The sequence below is a fragment of the Mytilus edulis genome, chromosome 3 (genome assembly GCF_963676685.1).
Source record: "Mytilus edulis chromosome 3, xbMytEdul2.2, whole genome shotgun sequence".
Classification (NCBI taxonomy): Eukaryota; Metazoa; Mollusca; class Bivalvia; order Mytilida; family Mytilidae; genus Mytilus; species Mytilus edulis.
Genome location: NC_092346.1, coordinates 64399014 through 64420549, shown reverse-complemented (window position 1 = coordinate 64420549; position 21536 = coordinate 64399014). Strand labels below are relative to the sequence as shown.

The following is a 21536-nucleotide window of genomic DNA, read 5'->3' as shown; positions in this document are numbered from 1 at the left end:
TCTTTCGTCCCTCTTCTTTTACAGAACATCAAATTTAATACATAAATGAGGTGTGGTATGATGGCATATGAGACAAGTATTCCATCATGAATGACAAGAATGTCTACAAATCGATTTGGTAACACATTTTTATGGTCGTTTTTGGACAAAGTGGTGGTCCTCGAGTGTACTATTATAATTTCTAGACTGATTGTGTGTAGGTCAATTCATTTCGGCAAGATTTCATATGATATCGAATGCAATATCATACATTGTGTTGTTCTAAGCCTATTTATTAAGAAGTACGAGTTGTTTTCGTGACACATATTCGATATTTGTGTTGTGTTTAACCGCGAAATGATAAACTTAAACATAAGTATTCATACATGTATTTCACTGTTTAATGTTGCCTACATTTGAAAGACATTATTTCAAAAAAAGCTTTTTTTCGATAAAAATTAAAGCTTAAACACATGACGATCGAGTTCTATTCATCTTATATACAAAGACAAGTTAAACATCTCTTAAAAGTATATATTAGACTTAGGTGTATAATCAATTTAAAGAAGTGATAGATTTGCAAGGTAGTTGACTAGTATTTTCCTTTCCTGAATCAATTGTCTCAATACTAATAAGTTCATTTTCTTGTATCCCTACAACAGAAATAGACATTTCCGGTTCAGTAATCGTTGATAATCTTGGATTTATTGTTGTTGATAAATTGGGTCTTCTGAAATGTTGTAGCATATTTGCTAGTCTGCTAGGTTCTACTAGGGCTGAAATAGTATTTCTTCTCTGTTTAGAAAACATTCCGAAGGAAATAGGATTAAAAATTGTTAAACAAGCAGATATAATACCGTACACAACAATATGATCTTGGAAATTGTTAACTTGATATTTCCGAACTTCTATATAAATTTCAATAGAGTACACATAAGTGCGTGGAACGATATTGAAAATTAACAACGATACTATGGAAATCAAAACTTGACGAATAAGATTGGCAGATGCAGATGGTAATTCGTTTCCTATGCCATAATGCATGTTGTGTGGCGGAGTATTAAACTGATCAGACACACGATTTTGTGGATAGGTTTCGTTGTTTGAACGCGATCTAACGTCATTATAACCAGATTGTGACATATGATGTCTTCTGGTTTTGTTTTTCTTAATATATATCAAAATCATATAGATAATCAACACTATGTTAAGGATTATCACAACCACCCATGAAGCATCAATGAAAACATGTTTTAAAGTTCTAGTTATGATATACCCAGTTGTACTATGAACTGGGTGCAGGAAAAATAGAACAAGTCCATAACATGTAGTTGAAATGATCGTCAAAATGGTTGATATACTCATAAAAATATTCGAGAATTTTACTCTTTTCCTTGAATTCTGTATGATGTACATTTTCTTCAAAACTAAGATCCTAGCAATTGCCAATGATAACAGAAACCAAGTATAAAGTCCACGTAGCAAGAAGTCAAATATTCCTGAAAGAAATTCAAATATTTATTAATTTAAACAACATCATACAGAAAAATTCGTAGGATGAGACATAAATTCGAAAAAAAAATCAGAGATGACTATTTGATTTTCCTTGCAGAGAGGAAGTATTTGAAAATGAATGTTCTGGTCTAGTGATCATTAAGCCGTATTATCAAAAAAACGAGAGGAAAACTGAATCCAAAAATATTCTTCCGCCTCCAACCTATTCAGGAAAATAAAATGCTGTTTTGAGTTTTGTCGATAAGAAGAAACCTAAAGGCACAATACGCATTGTCAATAACAACTTAAAAATTATAACTTGTTACATCCAGTTGAAAGTAATGTGTTATTGTTCCTTTATTATGGATGTTTAACGGTAAACCAGGCCAAAACAATTTTATGAATAGTCGAATGAAACTAGTTATAACTATAGTAAGAATATCTCATAATCTTACACTTCACCTTGTTAACTTAAACTGTCAAAAGAACTCATCAGCAGATAATGAATTTTTTAAAAGGCCTTACACAAAGGTTCTAAACGCCTCAATCAAATATTACGAATAACTAGCAGAGGACTATTCCTCGTGTGTTGATATAACTGTTGAATACCTAAACTTTTTTTATTCTCTCGCACCTGCATGTACTTCTTTATTGATATTTAAATCCAAATTTGACGGCCTCTGACAGACTGAAGGAGCGTAAAATCACAGTTATCAGTAGCCGATAACAAACAAGTTAAAAGTAAATGATTCAGTAGTATTACCAACATAACTATTGCTGTTGCCCATGCTGTTATGGAAATGATTTGTCTCTTCAAAATATGTGGTTTTTTTTTATAATTTTAAAACCGAAATGTTTAACAAAATTACATTATATTTTTTCACAAAGATCGATTGTTTCACCAAATAACGCTTATACCTTCTGATGTTTTGTCTTTAACTAAAATTCCATAGTCCGATGAGTGAATGCGATAATGATACATAATAACAATTATAAAGTACGTAAACATGTTTGTTTCATCTTTGAATACCTGATTTGACTTTTCATAAATGTATTTACATATGTTTACAAGCAAAATGGTACCTACCAAATAAGTAGAGAGGAGTAATGTCGAATTCAGCTTCGCCTAGAGAATATTTATACGAAGACTTCACAATTATAACAGCAGTATGGATTATTTTTACAAACGTGGCAGCAACCATAGCCCTGTCAACTGATTTTCTTTTATCGGCAATCTTAATGGTTATGTATGCAAACAAACTATTTAAACCCAAACCAGCTATATTACAGAAAACTGAAGTCCAAAACACTGTAGGGTTGTTATATGTTGACGACAGAATAATGTAGGCATCCATTTCGAAAAGCAAATCTGTATGAAAATGATTGGATTGTCCTCTGGGATTGTTTTTAAGGCAACATGTTAAAGGTGTTAATATAACCTTTCTTGGCTAACTATTAAATCTTACAAAAGGGCAAATGCCAATCTAGGGAAAATGTATTTGACGAAAAAAACATAATAAAAAAAAATGTTGACTTCATGAGGACACTGCATGTTATAAAATATAAATTATGAACATCATTATTTTCTAAATGAAAAAAAATCAATTGTCTTTAATGCCACACCAAGTCCATTTCAGAAGACACCTTGGGAAATAAATTCTTTATACTCAGGTGCTGAAATTGTTTTATATAAATGAGAGGTTTATAGTTCGGAAGCTGTAATTATCTCTTTTCATCGATATGAGACAGACTCCTTAATTTCAAGCTAGATTAGAAAGATGCGTTCAACATAGTCACCTATCTCTGTTATTTCAAAAGAGAACAACATCTTTATAGCGGAACGTGTAATTAAGAGATAATACTTGATTCTGTTAATTCATGTTAAGATGCTCCTGTGTGAAGTTAATCCTCATATGAATAAAGTAAAAATTCGGAAAGAAGAAGAAGAGCACAAGTGATTCCAATAGGACTGCAGATTACTGGTTGAAAACATGTTGTTCAAACGTAGCTAAAAATTATAAAAACTAATTAAAATATAAGATCTTATAAATTTGATGAATTAACATTTGCCATAGCACATTACAATTGTTCTTTGCTGTCTATCAATTTCGTGTTAATAGATCTCGTTTTTTTTTTTGTCATTAAATATTACTTCATTCATTCGCTCAAACACCATCACCGTTACATTTAGGGCGGAAATCCCATTAGCACAGAGATTTATACAAGAGACGCCAAACTTCCAAATTAAATATTTGTTATAATGAAATAAGGTTTTAAGTTATTTATGGTTACGAAAATCCGACCTGATAACGAACTGCTGTACATTAATTACGCTTACTGAAATTAAATAATTATTACAGACCTAGTGGAGGTGATGGGATCCCGGGTATGGGAGATAAACACTAGATAGCCGGAAGATATATATAATAGGAACATTTAAAATCATAATTAACGCAACGCAATGGTAAAAAGATAAAAAGACAAACAACAGCCTACAAAACACAACAATGAAAAGTTAAGACGACTAAGCAGGAAACACCCCACCAAAATGGTCATCTTGTGTGCTTCAGAAGGGTTATAGGAAGCAGATTCACTTGTGACAACCGCCTTGTTGCTCATGTAAATACAAATTCCTATTCGAGGATGTCATATTAGAGTAAAAGGGGATAGAATTATGTTCATGACACCTTTGTAAAAGTAAAATCACAAAAATACTAAACACCGAGGAAAATTCAAAACGGAAAGCCCTTAACCAAATGGTAAAATCAAAATTTTTCTAATGTACGGGCCTTTTATAATTACACAATATTAGTTTTGCTCATGATTAATGGTAGTACCGTTATCTATGGTTGCCTACATGGAATCATTGGTCCCTGGTGGAAAGTTATTACATTGGCATTGATACCACATCTCCTTTACTGGGATATAAATATTGTCGAGGATCGAATTGTCTATCTGCTTTCTTTTGTACTTTTCTTTTAAATAAACTTAATTTCAGTTATACCATAGAACAAGAAAACGAAAATACAATTACATTTTGGTTATTTGATAAACAATGTCTACTTCAAACAGCACAATCTTTATAATATACGTAACTCCAAATTAAAAAGACTCAAAAAGAAATAATCAATATCAAAATGACAAAAGAGTCAGACACGAGTTTTACAACTTAGTAACGTCTTTTCCAAAACAAAAACAAAATATACACACTTAATAATGAACACATCAAATATTTCATACTAACAAATAGTTTAAGAATAAAGACATGAAAACAAAAGAAAACCTTTTGAAGCGAATCAATGGATTTTAATCGAGTGCATCTTTTTACAGTATAAATAAGACACAAACACACCGAATAGTTAGTGGAATTACCTATTCGCAAATTTTATTCTTGTGGACATAACTTAAATAAGTGTGTGAGTTTTTCTAATAATAAAGCGTGGGATCTTAATATATTATCCAAGTTTTCAAAAAGGATGTCAGCTACACAATGGTAAGTATAGATTTGAAACTTATTCTTATATTCGTTAAAATCCATTGAATCGTTATTGATAACAAAACATAACAGTAGATATTCATCAAGATCATTCGATTATTGTCATTTATTTACATGTATATAGAAATATCTTTAATCACATGTGTTGTGAACAGAATTATGGTTGTCAATGCAGAGAAAAACGTTTGGTATTTTTTATATACCTATGAACAGATAAACGAATATTATTATTTTCTTCAGTACTTAAAGCATCATAACCAAATAATAATAAATCGATAGTAATATTGACATTAAAGACATCAATTTCGTTAAACATCAGCTTTCTCTGATCTGAAAAATTAATACAATATAGTAGATATTGTTCAACGTTTTCATTAATAAAACCACATGAACAATTTGCATTTTGTATCAAATTTGCTTTGAACAAGTCAGCACGCAGTGCGCTACATCTGTTACGCAGCCTTGTGTGTAAATCAGAATACAAACCATCTCCTAAAGAGCCATATCTCGGAGATTTATTATTTCTATTGTATAGTGTGTGCAAGTTTTATTTTAAAAAGGAAAATGTAGGAATATGTCTTATACTTAAGTCTAAAGAATTCCACAGTGCAATAGATGACGGAAAATAAGACTGTTGATAAGCTGATAAATGATTTACGGGAATAGTAATGTTTTGACTGTTACGCAAATCATAATTACAAATACCTGATACAAGATCCGGAACCAAATCGTGTAAATAATCTGGCGCTTGGTTATTTATGATCTTATAAAACAAAGATAATTTTTTAACCTCCTGTCTGACGCTTAATTTTTTCCATCCCGTCTCTAAATAGATACTTTTCCGGCTAGCGTAACTATTCGAGCAACCTCGATTTGGATATTTTCCAACCGATCAGAATTTGCATGTCCACAGTTATCCCATACTTCTGACAAATAAGAAGATGCTGTACGATGTCTAAGAGACAATTATCCACAAGTGTCCAACTGAAAAAATCAGATATAGGTCACCGTACAGCCATCAACGATGGACAGAAAACCAAATTTTGCAGTCGATTTCCTAATTTCATATATGTCTTTACAAAATTTAATGATATTATTTTGTGTTGTTTCAGAAGAATTGCAATGACAAGCTGTTGCAGTAGTACAGACATTGGACATAAGTGAGTTTCCACTCCTAAAATTTCCTATCATTTAAACAGAATTCAATATTTTCCAAAATGTATAACTAAGAAACATTGTAACCAATTTGAGTAAAATAAATACCACGAGATGCAGAAATGTTTCAAGTTGTATTGTTTATTTGGTAATGAAATTATTCATGCTCATTTTGATTTCCGGACAAGGTGATTATGAAAGAAAATATTTGTGGAAAAGTTTGATATATATTCTAACCAAATTGAAATAGTAAATAAATGCATTTGTGTTTAACCCATTAGAAAATGAAAACAACCCTCATGAGAATTTTAGCCAAATGAGCAATTGAGCTTCAAATATTTATGCATCTTATGATATCTATTTTATACAAATCGCTCATAAAGTAACTTGGTATTAATTTTTTTGAAAAATATCAATATTAGCTGAAATGATATAACATTATTTTAATGGAGACTCAATTTGGTCCTATGACTGTATTTTTAGGCCAAAATTCTAAGTTTAAATTGACTTAACTCCAATAGTCATGACTTCTGGTCAATATCCACATCTAAATAATATTTCTTTATTAATAACAGTTTCATGAAAATCTATTGTGTGATTTTAGAGTAGTTGCGTTCACAAGAACATGTCTGATGAACGGACAGAGATGGACGATTAAACAAATTAATACACCCTGAAACCGTGGTATAACTAGATCTTGGTAATAAAAAATTTGGAAGGGTAAATAAACTCATCATAGATACCAGGATTAAATTTTGTATTGACACCTGACGCGCGTTTCGTCTACAACAGACTCATTAGTGACGCTCGAATCCAAACAAAGTTATTGAGGCCAAAAAAAGTACGAAGCTGAAGAGCATAGAGGACCGAAAATCTTAAAAGTTTTGCCAAATACAGCTAAGGTAATCTATTCCCGAGGTAGAAAATCCTGAGTATTTAAAAAATTCAAAAGTTTTGTAAACAGTTAATTTATAAATATGACCATGCCAATGATAATCCATGTCAGCACAGAAATACATAAAACTGTTCAAAACGAGTTATCAGATATCCTGCGAATAAAAAGAAGGAGAATAAAAGATAAAAACGGAATACAAAACTCTACCCACAAACACCTACTTTTAACAAAGGAGTTGAAAACAAGGGATCTTGAAGGGGAAACCAGATCCATCTCACTCTTTGGGTTTCTTAATCGTTACTAGTGTCCCTTGAACTATTTTCAAAATTTTACAGTTTACCTTATTTTCTATTAGATTACAACATAACAAACAATGCAAGTTTCAGATATAAATGTTTTGCTTCATTATCATTTTCTGTATTGAGTAATTTTTTTTTTCTTCGCGTTGTTATTATTGTGATTAGATAAAACTCTTGAATTTGTCAGTTTCAAATATAGATAATTACACACGGAGTGATTTCACTGTGATATATATTAGCAGGTAAAATGTGTCTTTTATTTAAAACCACGGTTGATAAATAAGTCGCGTCACAGAAATGGTCTAAGCGTCTAAAATATTATATAAGACACCGATAAAGTTCATTTTTATAATAATGTGTTAAAATAGTTAAATATATTTAGTACCTTATTAAGACAAAAAGATGCGGTACGATGTTCAAGAGAAAATTATCTAAAAGTTCGAAATGAAGTAATCAGATATAGGTCACCGTACAGCCATCAACGATGAACAGAAAATCACATTTTGCAGTCGATTTCACAATTCACATATGTCCTTATTGTTTACAAAATTTAATGAAATTCTTTTGTGTTGTTTCAGAAGAATTGCAATGACAAGCTGTTGCAGTAGTCATTGGATAAAAGTAAGTTATTACTCCTAAACCTTCCTATCATATTCAACTGAGTTCAATATTTTTCAAGAAAATAATACCAAGTAACTATATTACCAATTTGAGCAAAATAAATTCCATGGGATGCAGAAATTTCAAAAGTTTTAGTGTTTATTTGATTATGATATTATTCATGCTCATATTGATTTTTTGATAAGGTGAACATGAAAGAAAATATTTCTGGAAAAGTTTACTATGATTTCTAACCAAATTGAAATTGTAAATAAATGCATTTGTGTTTAATCCATTAGAAAATGAAAACAACCCTCATGGGGATTTTAGCCAAATAAACAATTAAACTTCACATATTTATGCATCTTATGGTATCTATTTTATACAAATCGCTCATAAAGTAACTTCGTTATTTTTTTGGGAAAAATATCAATATTAGCTGAGATGATTTTAATTGGAACTCAATTTTGTCTAATGACTATTTTTTTAGGCCAAAATTGTAAGTTCAAATTGACTTAACTCCAATAGTCATGACTTCCGGTCAATATCCACATCTAAATAGCATGTTTTTATTCATAACAGTTTGATGAAAATCTATTGTGTGATTTTAGAGTAGTTGCGTTTACAAGAACATTCTGATGAACGGACAGACAGACGAACGATTACAAAAATTAATACACCCTGAAACCTGGTTAATACTAGATCTTGGTAATAAAATTAATTAGAAGAGAAAACATAAAATAATTTAAAACGAGTTATCAGACACACCGCGGATAAAAACAAGGAAAAAAATCTATTATATTGTTTCAGAATAGTTGCAACGACAAGATTCTAAGTTCAAATTGACTTAACTCCTAGAGTCATCATTTCCGGTCGATATCCACATCTACAAAGTATGTCCTTATTTTTCACACATTGTATGAAAATCTATTGTGTTATGTTAGAGAAGGAGTTATACTCTACGGAACTTTGTTCCGTCGAGGTAAAACTAGATCTTGGTAATAACATTATTTGGAAGAGGGGCGAAAGACAAAACTATTTAAAATGAGTAACCAGATATACCATGGATAAAAATAATATGTTTTTATAATCCAAACTGTATTTGTTCCATATGTAAAATTCGCAATACCATCATGTTTTCTTCCTGCATGACATACCCGAAAACCACATAACAGCTGTTAAATCATCAAAAAATCACATGTGAAATTAGAGAATCAGAAACAAATGTGGAGTTTGATTTGCTATATCTTTGATTTTCTTTGTCGTTATTTGTGCAACATTTGTCTTTTTCTGAAGCCAATGACAGTTTTGTCATTTTTATTTATTTACAGTTTGTTTTTCCCTCTGTTTTCCTTCTGACTTCTTAAAAACCAATAAAGAGCAATGACATCGCCGTATATATAACATTTTCCAATAGGTAGATTATCACACAATGCACCTTATGTGTGAATAACTTTTACCAATGAATTGTTTAATCACAGTATTTAAGAGTCAACATGTTTTGTAATTTTGTATACCATATATGGTCATTAACGAGTATCAGCCGAGAACAGTTGTAATAATAAAAAAACAAACAAATCCTTTATCAAAGTACAGAAATAAAGCATATCTGTTTCTTTATAAGATATCATTAGCTATCAAAGGTACCAGGCTAATAATTTTGATACGCCAGACGCGCATTTTGTCTACATAAAACAGGGCCGAAAGATACCAGAGTGACAGTAAAACTTATAGATCGAAAATAAACTGACAACACCATGGCCAAAAATAGAAAAAGACAAACTGACAAATAATAGTACAAAACATATAAAACTTAAGTATAAGCAACACTAACCCCACCAAAAACTTTGGGTGATCTCAGGTGCTCCGGAAGGGTAAGCAGATCCTGCTCCTCATGTGGCATCCTTCGTGAGACACAACATAGAAAAGAAAAGACTCAGCAACAAGAACCCCACCATAAGACTCACCAGTGACGCTCAGATCAAAATAGTTAGAAAGCCAAAACAAGTATAAAAGAGGGACGAAAGATACCAGAGAGACAGTAAAACTCATAAATCGAAAATAAACTGACAACGCCATGGCTAAAAATGAAAAAGACAAAAAGATAAACAGACAAACAATAGAACACATGACACAACATAGAAAACTAAAGGATAAGCAACACGGAACCCCACCAAAAACAAGAGGTGATCTCATTATAAAGTATATAAGCATTGATGACCCCAAATTCCAAAAAGTTGTGCCAAATACGGCTAAGGTAATCTAAGGCTCGGATAAGAACATTCTTAGTATTTCGAATATTTCATACTTTTGGTTACAGTTAATTAATAAAAATAACCATATCATTGATAGTCACATCAACACCGATGCAATGACTACTGGGCTCGTGATACCCTCGGAGACGAAACGTTCATCAGCATTGGTATCGACCCAGTGGTGTAAATAGTTAACAAAGGTACCAGGCTAAAACTATTGATACGCAAGACACGTGTTTCGTCTACATAAGACTCATCATTTACACTCAGATCAAAATAGTCAGACAGCCGAACATGTCTTAAATTTAAGAGCTTTTACCTCTTAAAATGTTTATGAATGTCATTATGAATTTGTTGACTTTTACAGAATATATTTATAATTGCACATAACGCAATTGTTCCATTCTGTTTTCTGCCTATTTAACATCCCCAACCCGACATATCAGCTGGTTTTGATTTGCATCAATTCACAAGTGATACTGTTTCAAGATTGAACATAAATTGTGGTGGAGTTTGTATGTTATATTGTGTGCACTATTTTGTCTTCTTTTTTTTTATAGGAAATTATGTTTCTGTCTTTATTTTTATTTATAGTTTTTTAATAAGCCTCTTGGGGTTTTCTGACTTTTTAAAAACATACACAGAGCAAAGGGTCGCTATATATAAAATTTTGTCAATAGGTAGTTAATCATATAATACACCGTATATATGATTAAGATTTACCCATGAACTGTTTACTTAAAACATTTACTCAAGCAATACTGAAGAGACATTGATTATAGAAATGCACATCTAAATTTGACCCGTTTATGCTATTACTCCCACTGGGACGAAGCTACTATTAATAGGCTGATAGTCTCCGAGGATATCACCAGCCCGGTAACCAATACTTCGGTACTGGCATAAAATACGGAGTGTTATTAAAATTCGCTGCTACAAAATTGTTGAAATTATTCAAAATTTAGGAATGTATCTCCCTCATGCAAAGCTTTTATTCCTTGCCCGGCTTTATCTAATCTTGTTGTCCTTTTTAGGGGTAAAAAGCTTTTTCTCTTTTCAATAAGATTTGAATTTTGAAATAGTTTAGCTTCGAATACCACTGAATAGACATTGATTGTCGAAATGCGCATCTGGTGCAGAAACATTGGCACCGTTTATGTTATTAAGAGTAAAACTGTCAACATGTTTTGTAATGATGTATATTGTATATTGTAAATTAATGGGGATTTAAGCTGTGATCAGTTTAAACCAAAATACCTCCTTCCTTTTTTTTTTTTTTTTTATCAAAATGAGGAAATGTAATATATCTGTTACTGTATGAGATGTTGATTAACGACTATCCGCAGTGATTATATTTCTAAATGTATAAGAAAAAAATAACTTCTTAATAACTTCTGCAAATCACTTGCATAAAATAATTGATTTGAAATTGTGGTAATTCACGCCTGGTAATCTACACACGCAGAACATTTGGTTCTGCAATGAAAACCGTGAGAGGATCGGTTGTGCTTGAGTGGAGCAATTGTCACCGCTTCGAAAGGTATGTACATTTCTAAATCGCAATTTTCTCATTCGACTGACCAAAATATTGAAAATCGGAGAATGCTATGCTGTGGTGAATACTTGAACAAAGAGATACATGTATCATTTATTGTTGTACGTGGAGTTGAACTCCTACAAAATCAGTTGCCGCACGAGAATTTGCCTAAAAAAATGACATTTAAATTTTGATATGGTTGTAATTACAGACCCTTAAGTTCAAATTTACTTTTTATTTGGTCAATGGGTATGAATGTCGTTCTGGGCGGCGTGGACGCTGTCCGGTGTTGATAGACATCTAAATAAATCTAAAAACCTCATATCTTCATTTTGTCATGCGTGAGGGGACCGGTTCTGATTGAGGACATCGTGAATGCGTGAGGGGACATGAAATCATAATATTATATCCAAACTATGAGTCTTTGAAAGTTGCCTAAATGTGGTCAGACTGTTCATGAAAAAACACATTAAAATTAATGAGATAGAATTTTGAAATACATTAATGTTGGAAGATAGTTTTACGAACAATAAAAGGAAAATTTTTGTCAACGATTTGTTTTCAGCTACAAATAAAAGTTGAAAATTTTCATATCAGCCCAGTATATATTTTTTACGAAAAGAGTTAACTGCCCTTGTTTTGCGTATTTTTAAAAAAATGGATTGCGAAAACACAAATTTCGATATTTGTTTGAATATTTTGTGGTATGCAATACATCACAAAGTTTCTGTATATGAATAAACAGTCTAACCAATAAATTGCAAATATGTCTCCAATAAAGGCAACAGTAGTAAACCGTTGTCAAAATTCATAAATTGATTAAGAAAAAACAAATTCGGACTATAAACTAAAGCTGAGGGAAACACATCAAATATAAGAGGAAAACTACGACACAACAGAAACACAACATTAAACTTTAACACACACAGAAACGAATTACAATTAACAATGGCCATTTTCATGACTTGGCACAGGACATTTTAAGAAAAAATGGTGGGATGAACCCGGTTTTGTGGCATGCCAAACCTCCCGCTTCTACGGCAATGGTTAATATATCATTTAAAGACAACATTACATGACAGGACTACAATACATATAAATGAGAGAACATATAGGACAGAGAAACACTCCAATTATTGCTAACAAAAGTTATCAGGTTTAAAAAAAAATGTATACGTCAGACGTGTCTTTCGTCCACACAAGGCTTACCAGTGACGCTCAGATGAAAAAAGTTCGAAAGCAGACAAGTACATTGAGGATCAAAAGTTCAAAAAAGTTGTGCCTAATACGGCTAGCGTTTCTGCCTGGAATAAGAACATCCTTTTAATTTCAAATAAATCATAATTTTGCAACCAGTGATGTTTTATAAAATGACTATATTATAGATATACATAATAAAATCGAAGTGATGACTAATTACAGAATAAAAACGGATACATAAAACAACCTAAACCAGCACATAAAAATTCACAGCCGAGTTAGCCAAAACCATAAACGCACAAAGTGACGTCCCATATAAATTTCTTAAACAATTATATCCCAAAAATAGGATAGACAGAATTGAGGATTAATTTTGCAATACTGATATAACATTTATCAAAAACAATGAAAATTACAATATTAATTAATATCAAATTGTGGTAGTAAACTATATCGATTATTTTCCCAAATCCACGAATTTGGACACATATTCGAAATTTATTGGTTAGACTTTTATTCATAAAAGAAAATTTGAGGATTTATTGTTATTTCAAACTTCTATCTCATAATTTTTATTTATGCACATGTTCCAGACCGTATGAGTATTTGGGCCGTACGCGTACGGTCTGACTAATATTAAGAAGTTGTCAAAGTTAATTAGATCCATATAACAGATCAATATAACTTAACTCTCAAATAAATATAAAAAAAAGTTGAATTGTACATTTTGTAATTGAAAAAAGACAACTATATATTTTAATGATTTAATAAATTCACGCTAATTGAATCTGGTAATCTCTTGTATTTGACATGTCGATCACTCAGTAAAATAATTGAATTATGATCACTAAAATTGAAAATATGGGAAGTAAATAAAATGTGGGAGGACAATTGTTTTAGAATATTTTGCAACTTTACCAAAAAATATTTTTGCTAAGGAACATACACGAACTGCAAAAATGTAAATGTAAAAAATATCAGTACGTTACTTGTGGTAGCAAATGTAACATTGGTTGAGAGTACCAAAATTAGGATCAAGATATACAATTAAACAAATATTTAATTTCAATTGTTCATTTGTTCATTTTATCCGTGTAATTGTAATAATATTAAATTAGTAAATCTGAAAATAAAGATTGTAATTAATGTTAATTTTTTAAAATTTAACCCATATGATCTAATAACATGTATGGTCAGCTCGTACTGCACCATACGCGTATACTCATACGGTCCGACCGTACGAGTATACGTATACGGTCCGGACCGTACGCGTACGGTCCAAATACTCGTATGGTCTGGAACACATACAAATTTGTTTTTTCATAAAAAAAATCTAACCATATTAAGGCAACTTTCAACGACTGATGGCTTGTATATAAAGATATGATTTCAAGTCCCCTCACGCATTCATGATGTCCTCAATCAGAACCGATCCCTTCACGCATAACAAAATGAAAATATGAGGTTTTTAGATTTATTAAGATGTCTATCAACACCGGACAGCGTCCACGCCGCCCAGAACGACATTCATACCAATTGACCGAATAAAAAGTAAATTTGAACTTGTAGGTTTGTTAATAGAACCATTTCAAAATTTAAATGTCACTTTTTTAGGCAAATTCTCGTGCGGCAACTGATTTTGTAGGAGATCGACTCCGCGCACAACAGTAAATGATACATGTATCTCTTCGTTTAAGTATTCACCACATCATAGCATTCTCTGACTTTCAATATTTTTATCAGTCGAATAAGAAAATTGCGATTTAGAAATGTACATACCTTTTGAAGCGGTGACAATTACTCTACTCAAGCACAACCGGAAATCCTCTCACGGTTTTCATTGCTACCAGCCGTGTAATTTAAAAAATATAAGTAATAAGTAATGATATATTGGTTTCATGTATTTAGCCCTATATATATATATATATATATATATATATATTGGTTACACCATAAGAATACCGCTGTTCAATACTTTTAGACGAAAAGAAGAACAGACTGGTATTTAAATGTCGTACATTACCCTAAACACTTATGTTTTCAATTTTTTTACTCATCGAGGCGACCTATTTCGTAATATACGTCACTGTCGTATTAAATGATTCATTTGAGAAAGGTGTTACATAAAAAGTGCATGACCAAAAGGGAAATGCTGAAGGGTACTTCAAGGTCAACTTATAGGCAATTGATAATGGCATTGGTTTTATTAAGAATAGTATGAGTTGAAATCCTTTCATTGAGACGAAACTGTTTTCATTTTGTCGAAGTCTATGTCAAACAATTGAAAAATAAATAAAAGAAGACAAAGATACTATGATTGAATGAACTTAATTTGTGGATACGTTAACAAGGAAAAGATTTATAGTGTTTTTCAGACCTTTTGATAGACATTTGTACGACAATCATTTCATCACTGTTGTCTCTGATAAAGTTTGAAAGGATTTTCTGGTATTTGTGTGAATCAATCCAAGAAAGAATAACCTTTTTAATGAAGGAACTGGATATTTAAACTTCAAGTAGAAACGTGACCAGGGTATCACCAGTCCACTAGCCAGTACTTCGGTACTAGGTTGACCATTTTGATTTCATTGGCTCATAAAATTTTATATTAGTGTTTTGGTTTTCAAACATATATTTATAACCTTTAAGTCAGGACAAATTATACTTTATAACAGATCACCATGACTCTCACTACACAAAATAAGTTTTTTTAAATAAAATTATAAAGATGTGCCTGATATTCATATGATGAAGACATAATCTTTCAATCAGTTTAATAGAGGTCTGGAGCTGGTATGTCAGTTAATGATATATTGGTTTCATGTATTTAGCCCTATATATATATATATTGGTTATACAAGGCTAATACAATATTTTATATATTTCCTGGGTTTATTCAAACAAATTTATATTAGTTTTTAGCAAATTTATTGGAAATTGCTTTTGCTTTCTTCGGCAGTACGTATGTCAATTGTATGACTTTGTACACTTTGTACATGCATTTGACCTAGTTTTATAGCTAGCTAAACCTCCAATTTATATGACAGTTCTTTATAAAACTTTCCGCTTAATTAATAATAAATCGGATGATCAATTAAAACAGACACTGCAAGTAAATGTGACACGAGTCAGGATACGCAACCAAACAACCCGACCAAAGCACAGAAAACAGCCCAAAGACAACAATGGGTCTTCAACACAGCGAGAAAATACCACAACATGATCCGGGTGTCAGCTGGCCCCTTTACAAAAATACACAATAGTAAAATGGAACACCATACTAAATATCGAAATATATAACTGAACTAAAAAAAATAATAAAAACATGCAAGACGAATAGAGGTCGGAGACTTCTGTCTTGGAAAAATGTTGCCGGATTGAACACGTTATGTTAACAGAAAACAGAGTCCGGTATCAGAATAGGTTAAAGAAGAAACTAATCAAATACAATGATACATACATTAATAAAGGACTACTAGCAGTTACTGACATAACAGCCTAAGACCTCAATAAAAGTGATTCAAAGATTATGTCTTCATCATATGAAAATCACGTTCAACCCCTCATGTTAAGGATTTAGCGTCATATAGTTAAAAACATAAATCATAAACATATAACACAGCTGACTGAACAATTCAAAATCTACATGCATGGATCAAGGTAAAAGTACCCGACAATGAGTGCAATCTTTCGAGCAACAACTGAGAAGAGAAGATAATTATTACCTACCACCAGAGACACTCATCCTCTGGTGTTAGTTGGGCTTCTGTTTTCTATATAGTATTTTGAAGGGTCTTTGAGGACTGTTGCTTATGATTTCGTCTTTTTACGTTTTTATTATGTATTTTTTTTTTTTTTTTTCGATTTATGAATTTTGATTTTCCAGTGGGAAACTTCCTCTCCTTTTCTGGAATAAAGTATCAAGTTGGGTATATGTTTTCCGTGTATATACAGGTGCTGCTGAGGTTTACTGCGCAGAAATAGTAAGGGCAACATAAGAAAATTCAAATTTTAGTTAAGTTCTCATTGTAAATTTTATATATAACTTCTGGATAATACAATCAAGGATTCTACCAATAACTGTCGTTTTCGAAAGGTGTAAAGGATTACAAATCGACTGTTTAATAACATTTCCACAATACATGTCTCTTCAGTGATGCTCGAGGCTAAAATATTTGAAAAATTAAAGAGCTGATAAAACCAAGTGTAACTTACAATAAAAATAAATTACTTCGTATTTTTCAATTGAAAAAGATTTCATAATGGGTTTTCAAATGTACTTTATATTAAAAAAATTCATTCATGGCTAATCTAGAGAATCATGCGTCATATTTTTTTTAATCTTTTAATCTTGTTCTTTATTCTCATTTTTATTGATTGAAATATATTTTCAATGAATTTATTTAGTCCACATGCATTATTCATGCTTAAACTAGATTCAGATATTTTTACTATTAACAAATCAAATAGTTTATTCCGTCATTAGATTTTTTAAATCATATGTATAAACCCACCATAAGTATAACGCTGTTCAATACTTTTAGACGTAAAGAAGAACAGACTGGTATTTAAATGTCGTACATTAACCTAAACACTTATGTTTTCAAATTGTTTTACTCATCGAGGCGACCTATTTCGTAATATACGTCACAGTCGTATTAAATGATTCATTTGAGAAAGGTGTTACATAAAAAGTGCATGACCAAAAAGGAAATGCTGAAGGGTACGTCAATGTCAACTTATAGGCAATTGATAATGGCATTGGTTTTATTAAGAATAGTAACCTTTTAAATGAAGGAAATGGATATTTAAACTTCAAGTAGAAACTTGACCAGGGTATCACCAGTCCACTCGCCAGTACTTCGGTACTAGGATGACAATTTTGATTTCATTGGCTCATAAAATTTATATTAGTGTTTTGGTTTTCAAACATGTATTTATAACCTTTAAGTCAGGGACAAATTATACTTTATAACAGATCATCATGACTCTGACTACACAAAATAAGTTTTTTTAAATAAAATTATAAAGATGTGCCTGATATTCATATGATGAAGACATAATCTTTCAATCAGTTTAATTGAGGTCTGGGGCTGGTATGTCAGTTAACTGCTAGTAGTCTGTTGTTATTTATGTATTATTGTCATTTTATTTATTTTCTTTTGTTACATCTTCTGACATCGGACTCGGACTTCTCTTGAACTGAATATTAATGTGCGTATTGTTCTGCGTTAACTTTTCTACATTTGCTAGAGGTATAGGGGGTGGGTTGAGATCTCATAAACATGTTTAACCCCGCCGCAATTTTGCGCCAGTCCCAAGTCAAAAGCCTTTGGCCTTTGTAAGTCTTGTATGATTTTTAATTTTAGTTTCTTGTGTATAATTCGGAGTTTAGTATGACGTCCATTATCACTGTACTAGTATACACATGTTTTAAGGGGCCATCTGAAAGACGCCTCCGGATGCGGGAGTTTTCGCTACATTGAATACCCATTGGTGGCCTTTGGCTGTTGTCTACTCTATGGTCGGGTTGTTATCGCTTTGACACATTCCCCATTTCCTTTCTCAATTTTATTGATTTTTCTTAGATATTACATGCTATATTTGCTGTATATTTTTGTTCTAATAAACAGAAAAAAGGTCATATACAACCACATATATGCTTCATCTGTCAGTACATGGCCTCTACGCTACCAAGACTCCTGCAGTGCCTCCCCTCGACAGTACACGTAAGCTGGGATCTAGTACCTAAGGCTAAACTGCAGGAGATCTCGGAGCAGCAAGGGCCCTAGAGATGCCGTGTGTATGCCCACCGGTGTGTGGACATACCCTAGCACTCGACCTTGTCCTAACTATGGGAAAATAGGCGATTAGATGAGAGTCGTAGCCCACCAAGGCAATTCATCTAGGAGATGGTAAACTTCGAAAACAAACCTGGATATAATGCATTCATTAGCTCAGGACAGCAGCCCTTCTAAAGGATAGAAACCTTGAATACAAATTTCTTGGCCCTCCAGGTTGAAGTGTTGGGCATGGGCTTAACTCCCCAATCCTGTAAAAACTATTACAGTTACAGAAACCACAACAAATGAAATTAGATTACCCTCTGTTCAACGGGTCCAACAGGGACTCAAACCACAGAGGAATGACTTCTCCTAGTGACAGCCCTATTGTGGAAACTAGGAAAATGAATATGAGTCTTTCAGGGCCTAAAGCGCAAATACATATAGGAGCCTGGAATGTTCGAACCATGTATGAAACATCAAAGACTGCACAGGTCATCAAGGAAATGTGTGTGAGCGAATGTCGTTGGACTGGTTCAGGAAAGATAAGGACAAATAGTGGAAACATCATCCTACACTCTGGAAACACTGACAGACATATTAATGGTGTAGCAATAATTATATGCTAAGAAAAGGCAAGATCACTTCTAGAATGGAAACCAATCAGTGAAAGATGATTAGTTACAGCAAGATTTAACTCCGACTACTGTAAACTTTCTATCATACAGTGTTATGCACAAACAAATAATGCCAAAGATGATACCAAGGATGATTTTAATGAACAGCTGCAGACTGCTATTTCTAAAGTACCTCAACACGACATGCTGGTAATCATGGGAGATCTTAATGCAAACGTAGGATCCGACAACACTGATTCTGAAAATGTCATGGGCAGGCATGGTTGCGGGGTAAAAAATAAGAATGGTGAACGTGCTATCGATCTTTGTCTTTGCAATAAACTGGTGATAGGATGGGCCATATTTCCACATAAAAACATCCATAAACTAACATGGAAATCACCTGATGGAATATCAGTTAACCAGATTGACCACATATTGGTGAACAACAAGTGGCGTAGATCATTAAGAGATGTACGAGTACTCAGGGGTGCAGATGTAAACAGTGATCACTATCTATTGAAAGCTACAAATCAAATTAAAATTAAGAAAGGTTCCTACTAAAATTAGAACAGAAACAGACTAGACAAAGCAAGGTTGAAGTCACCATATGTCAAGTAAGCTGTTAAGAATTGAAAAATCGGTTTAGTATGCTAGATAACTCTGATAATTGGGAAGGTAGTGTACAAGAGAAGTTGGATAACATCAAAGATATTTATGTAAAGACGGCAGAAAAGACAGTTGGTCACAAGACAAAAAAGAATAGATTAGTTAACATCTTGAACCTGGCAAAAAATTGAAGAGAAAAAGACTAAAACAAAAATCAGTAAATGCAAAATCCAAAGGTTACAAGATCAACTATAAGTAACATACAGAGCAAAAGACAAAAAGGTTAAAAGAAGTGCTAGAAAAGATCTGGAGGACCTAGTAAAAGAAGCAAAAAAGGCAGCCATTCTGGGAGAGTTGAGTACAGTTTACAAATCCACCAAACAACTCTGTGGAACATCTAATGCATAGACAGCACATGTAAACGACAAAAATGGCAAAGCATTGAAAACGGAAAGGGAATAAGCAGAAAGGTGGGTCCAACATTTCAAAGAGGTATTAAACTGCCCTCAGCCTGATATCTTAGCTACCCCTAAACCATTAGAAGATGATTTAAACATCAATACAGAGCCACCAACTATAGAAGAAGTAAGAAATGCCATCAAATCATTGAAGACATGGACATCATCGAGCAATGCATTGAATGGCTCACACCACTTTTCATTAATTTCATCGACTTCAAAAAGGCAGTATGCACAGAGAAACTCTTTAGAAAATTGTAAAATCATATGGAATTCCGCCTAAAATTTTGATTCTTAATAATGCCTTCTAGAACAGCTTTGAATGCAGCGTCATCATTGATAGCTCTATCTCAGACTCATTTGAAGTTAAATCTGTTGTAAGACAGGGATGTATTATGTCACCAATCCTATTTTTTTTTATTGGCCATTGACTGGAAACAAAGAAATACAACATCAGAGAAGAAAAGGGGTATACAGTGGACCATGTTTAACCAGCTAGAAGACCTTGATTTTGTTTATGAAATTGCCATATTATCAAAAACAAGTGAACACCTCCAAGAGAAGACCAACATACTTAACAACTATGCAAAGCAAACTGGTCTGAAGGTCAATACCAAGAAGACCAATGTAATGTCAATAAACACTAGGAATAAAACACCAACAACAATCAATGATCTGCCAGTGGACAGTGTTGAAGATTTCACTTACCTTGGAAGTATCATAAGCAAAGATAATGGGACAGGGAAGGATATAAAGGCAAGACTATCCAAGGTACGTGCAACATTTGCAAGACTTCATACAATCTGGAAGTCCAACCAGTACAGTTTAAGGACCAAACTGCGAATTTACAACAGCAATATAAAATCTGTCCTACTGGTTGGTTCAGAAACTTGGCGAGTTTTAGTAAGTGTAGCAAATTAACCTGACGATATCGGGATATGGGTATTTAGTCGGATCTTAACACGTACTTGTGATTTGTTTAAAACCGGTTTTAACGAAGAAATGTCGAAATGTTCAGAACTTAATTAAATCTGTTTTTGGGTAAGATGGTGCAAGCATACGATTTTTATTGCGTCTTACACTTTGAGAAGCGAATAAGCTTTAGCTACTTTATTTAAATATTGTGTAAAAACGTTAATTATGAGCTATGACAGTCAAG

At 32.5% G+C, this 21536-nt stretch overlaps 2 protein-coding genes across 2 annotated transcripts; both read left to right on the top strand.

Moving 5' to 3' along the window:
- The first annotated feature begins 19055 nt into the window (after positions 1–19055).
- Positions 19056–19874, top strand: LOC139515372 (craniofacial development protein 2-like). Its single transcript, XM_071304939.1, has 2 exons — positions 19056–19205; positions 19422–19874. Exons 1-2 carry the CDS (start codon positions 19056–19058, stop codon positions 19872–19874), a joined length of 603 nt encoding a protein of 200 aa, XP_071161040.1.
- A 986-nt stretch (positions 19875–20860) lies between these two features.
- LOC139515371 (uncharacterized) lies at positions 20861–21298 on the top strand. Its single transcript, XM_071304938.1, has one exon. It carries the CDS (start codon positions 20861–20863, stop codon positions 21296–21298), a length of 438 nt encoding a protein of 145 aa, XP_071161039.1.
- The last annotated feature ends 238 nt before the right edge of the window (positions 21299–21536 follow it).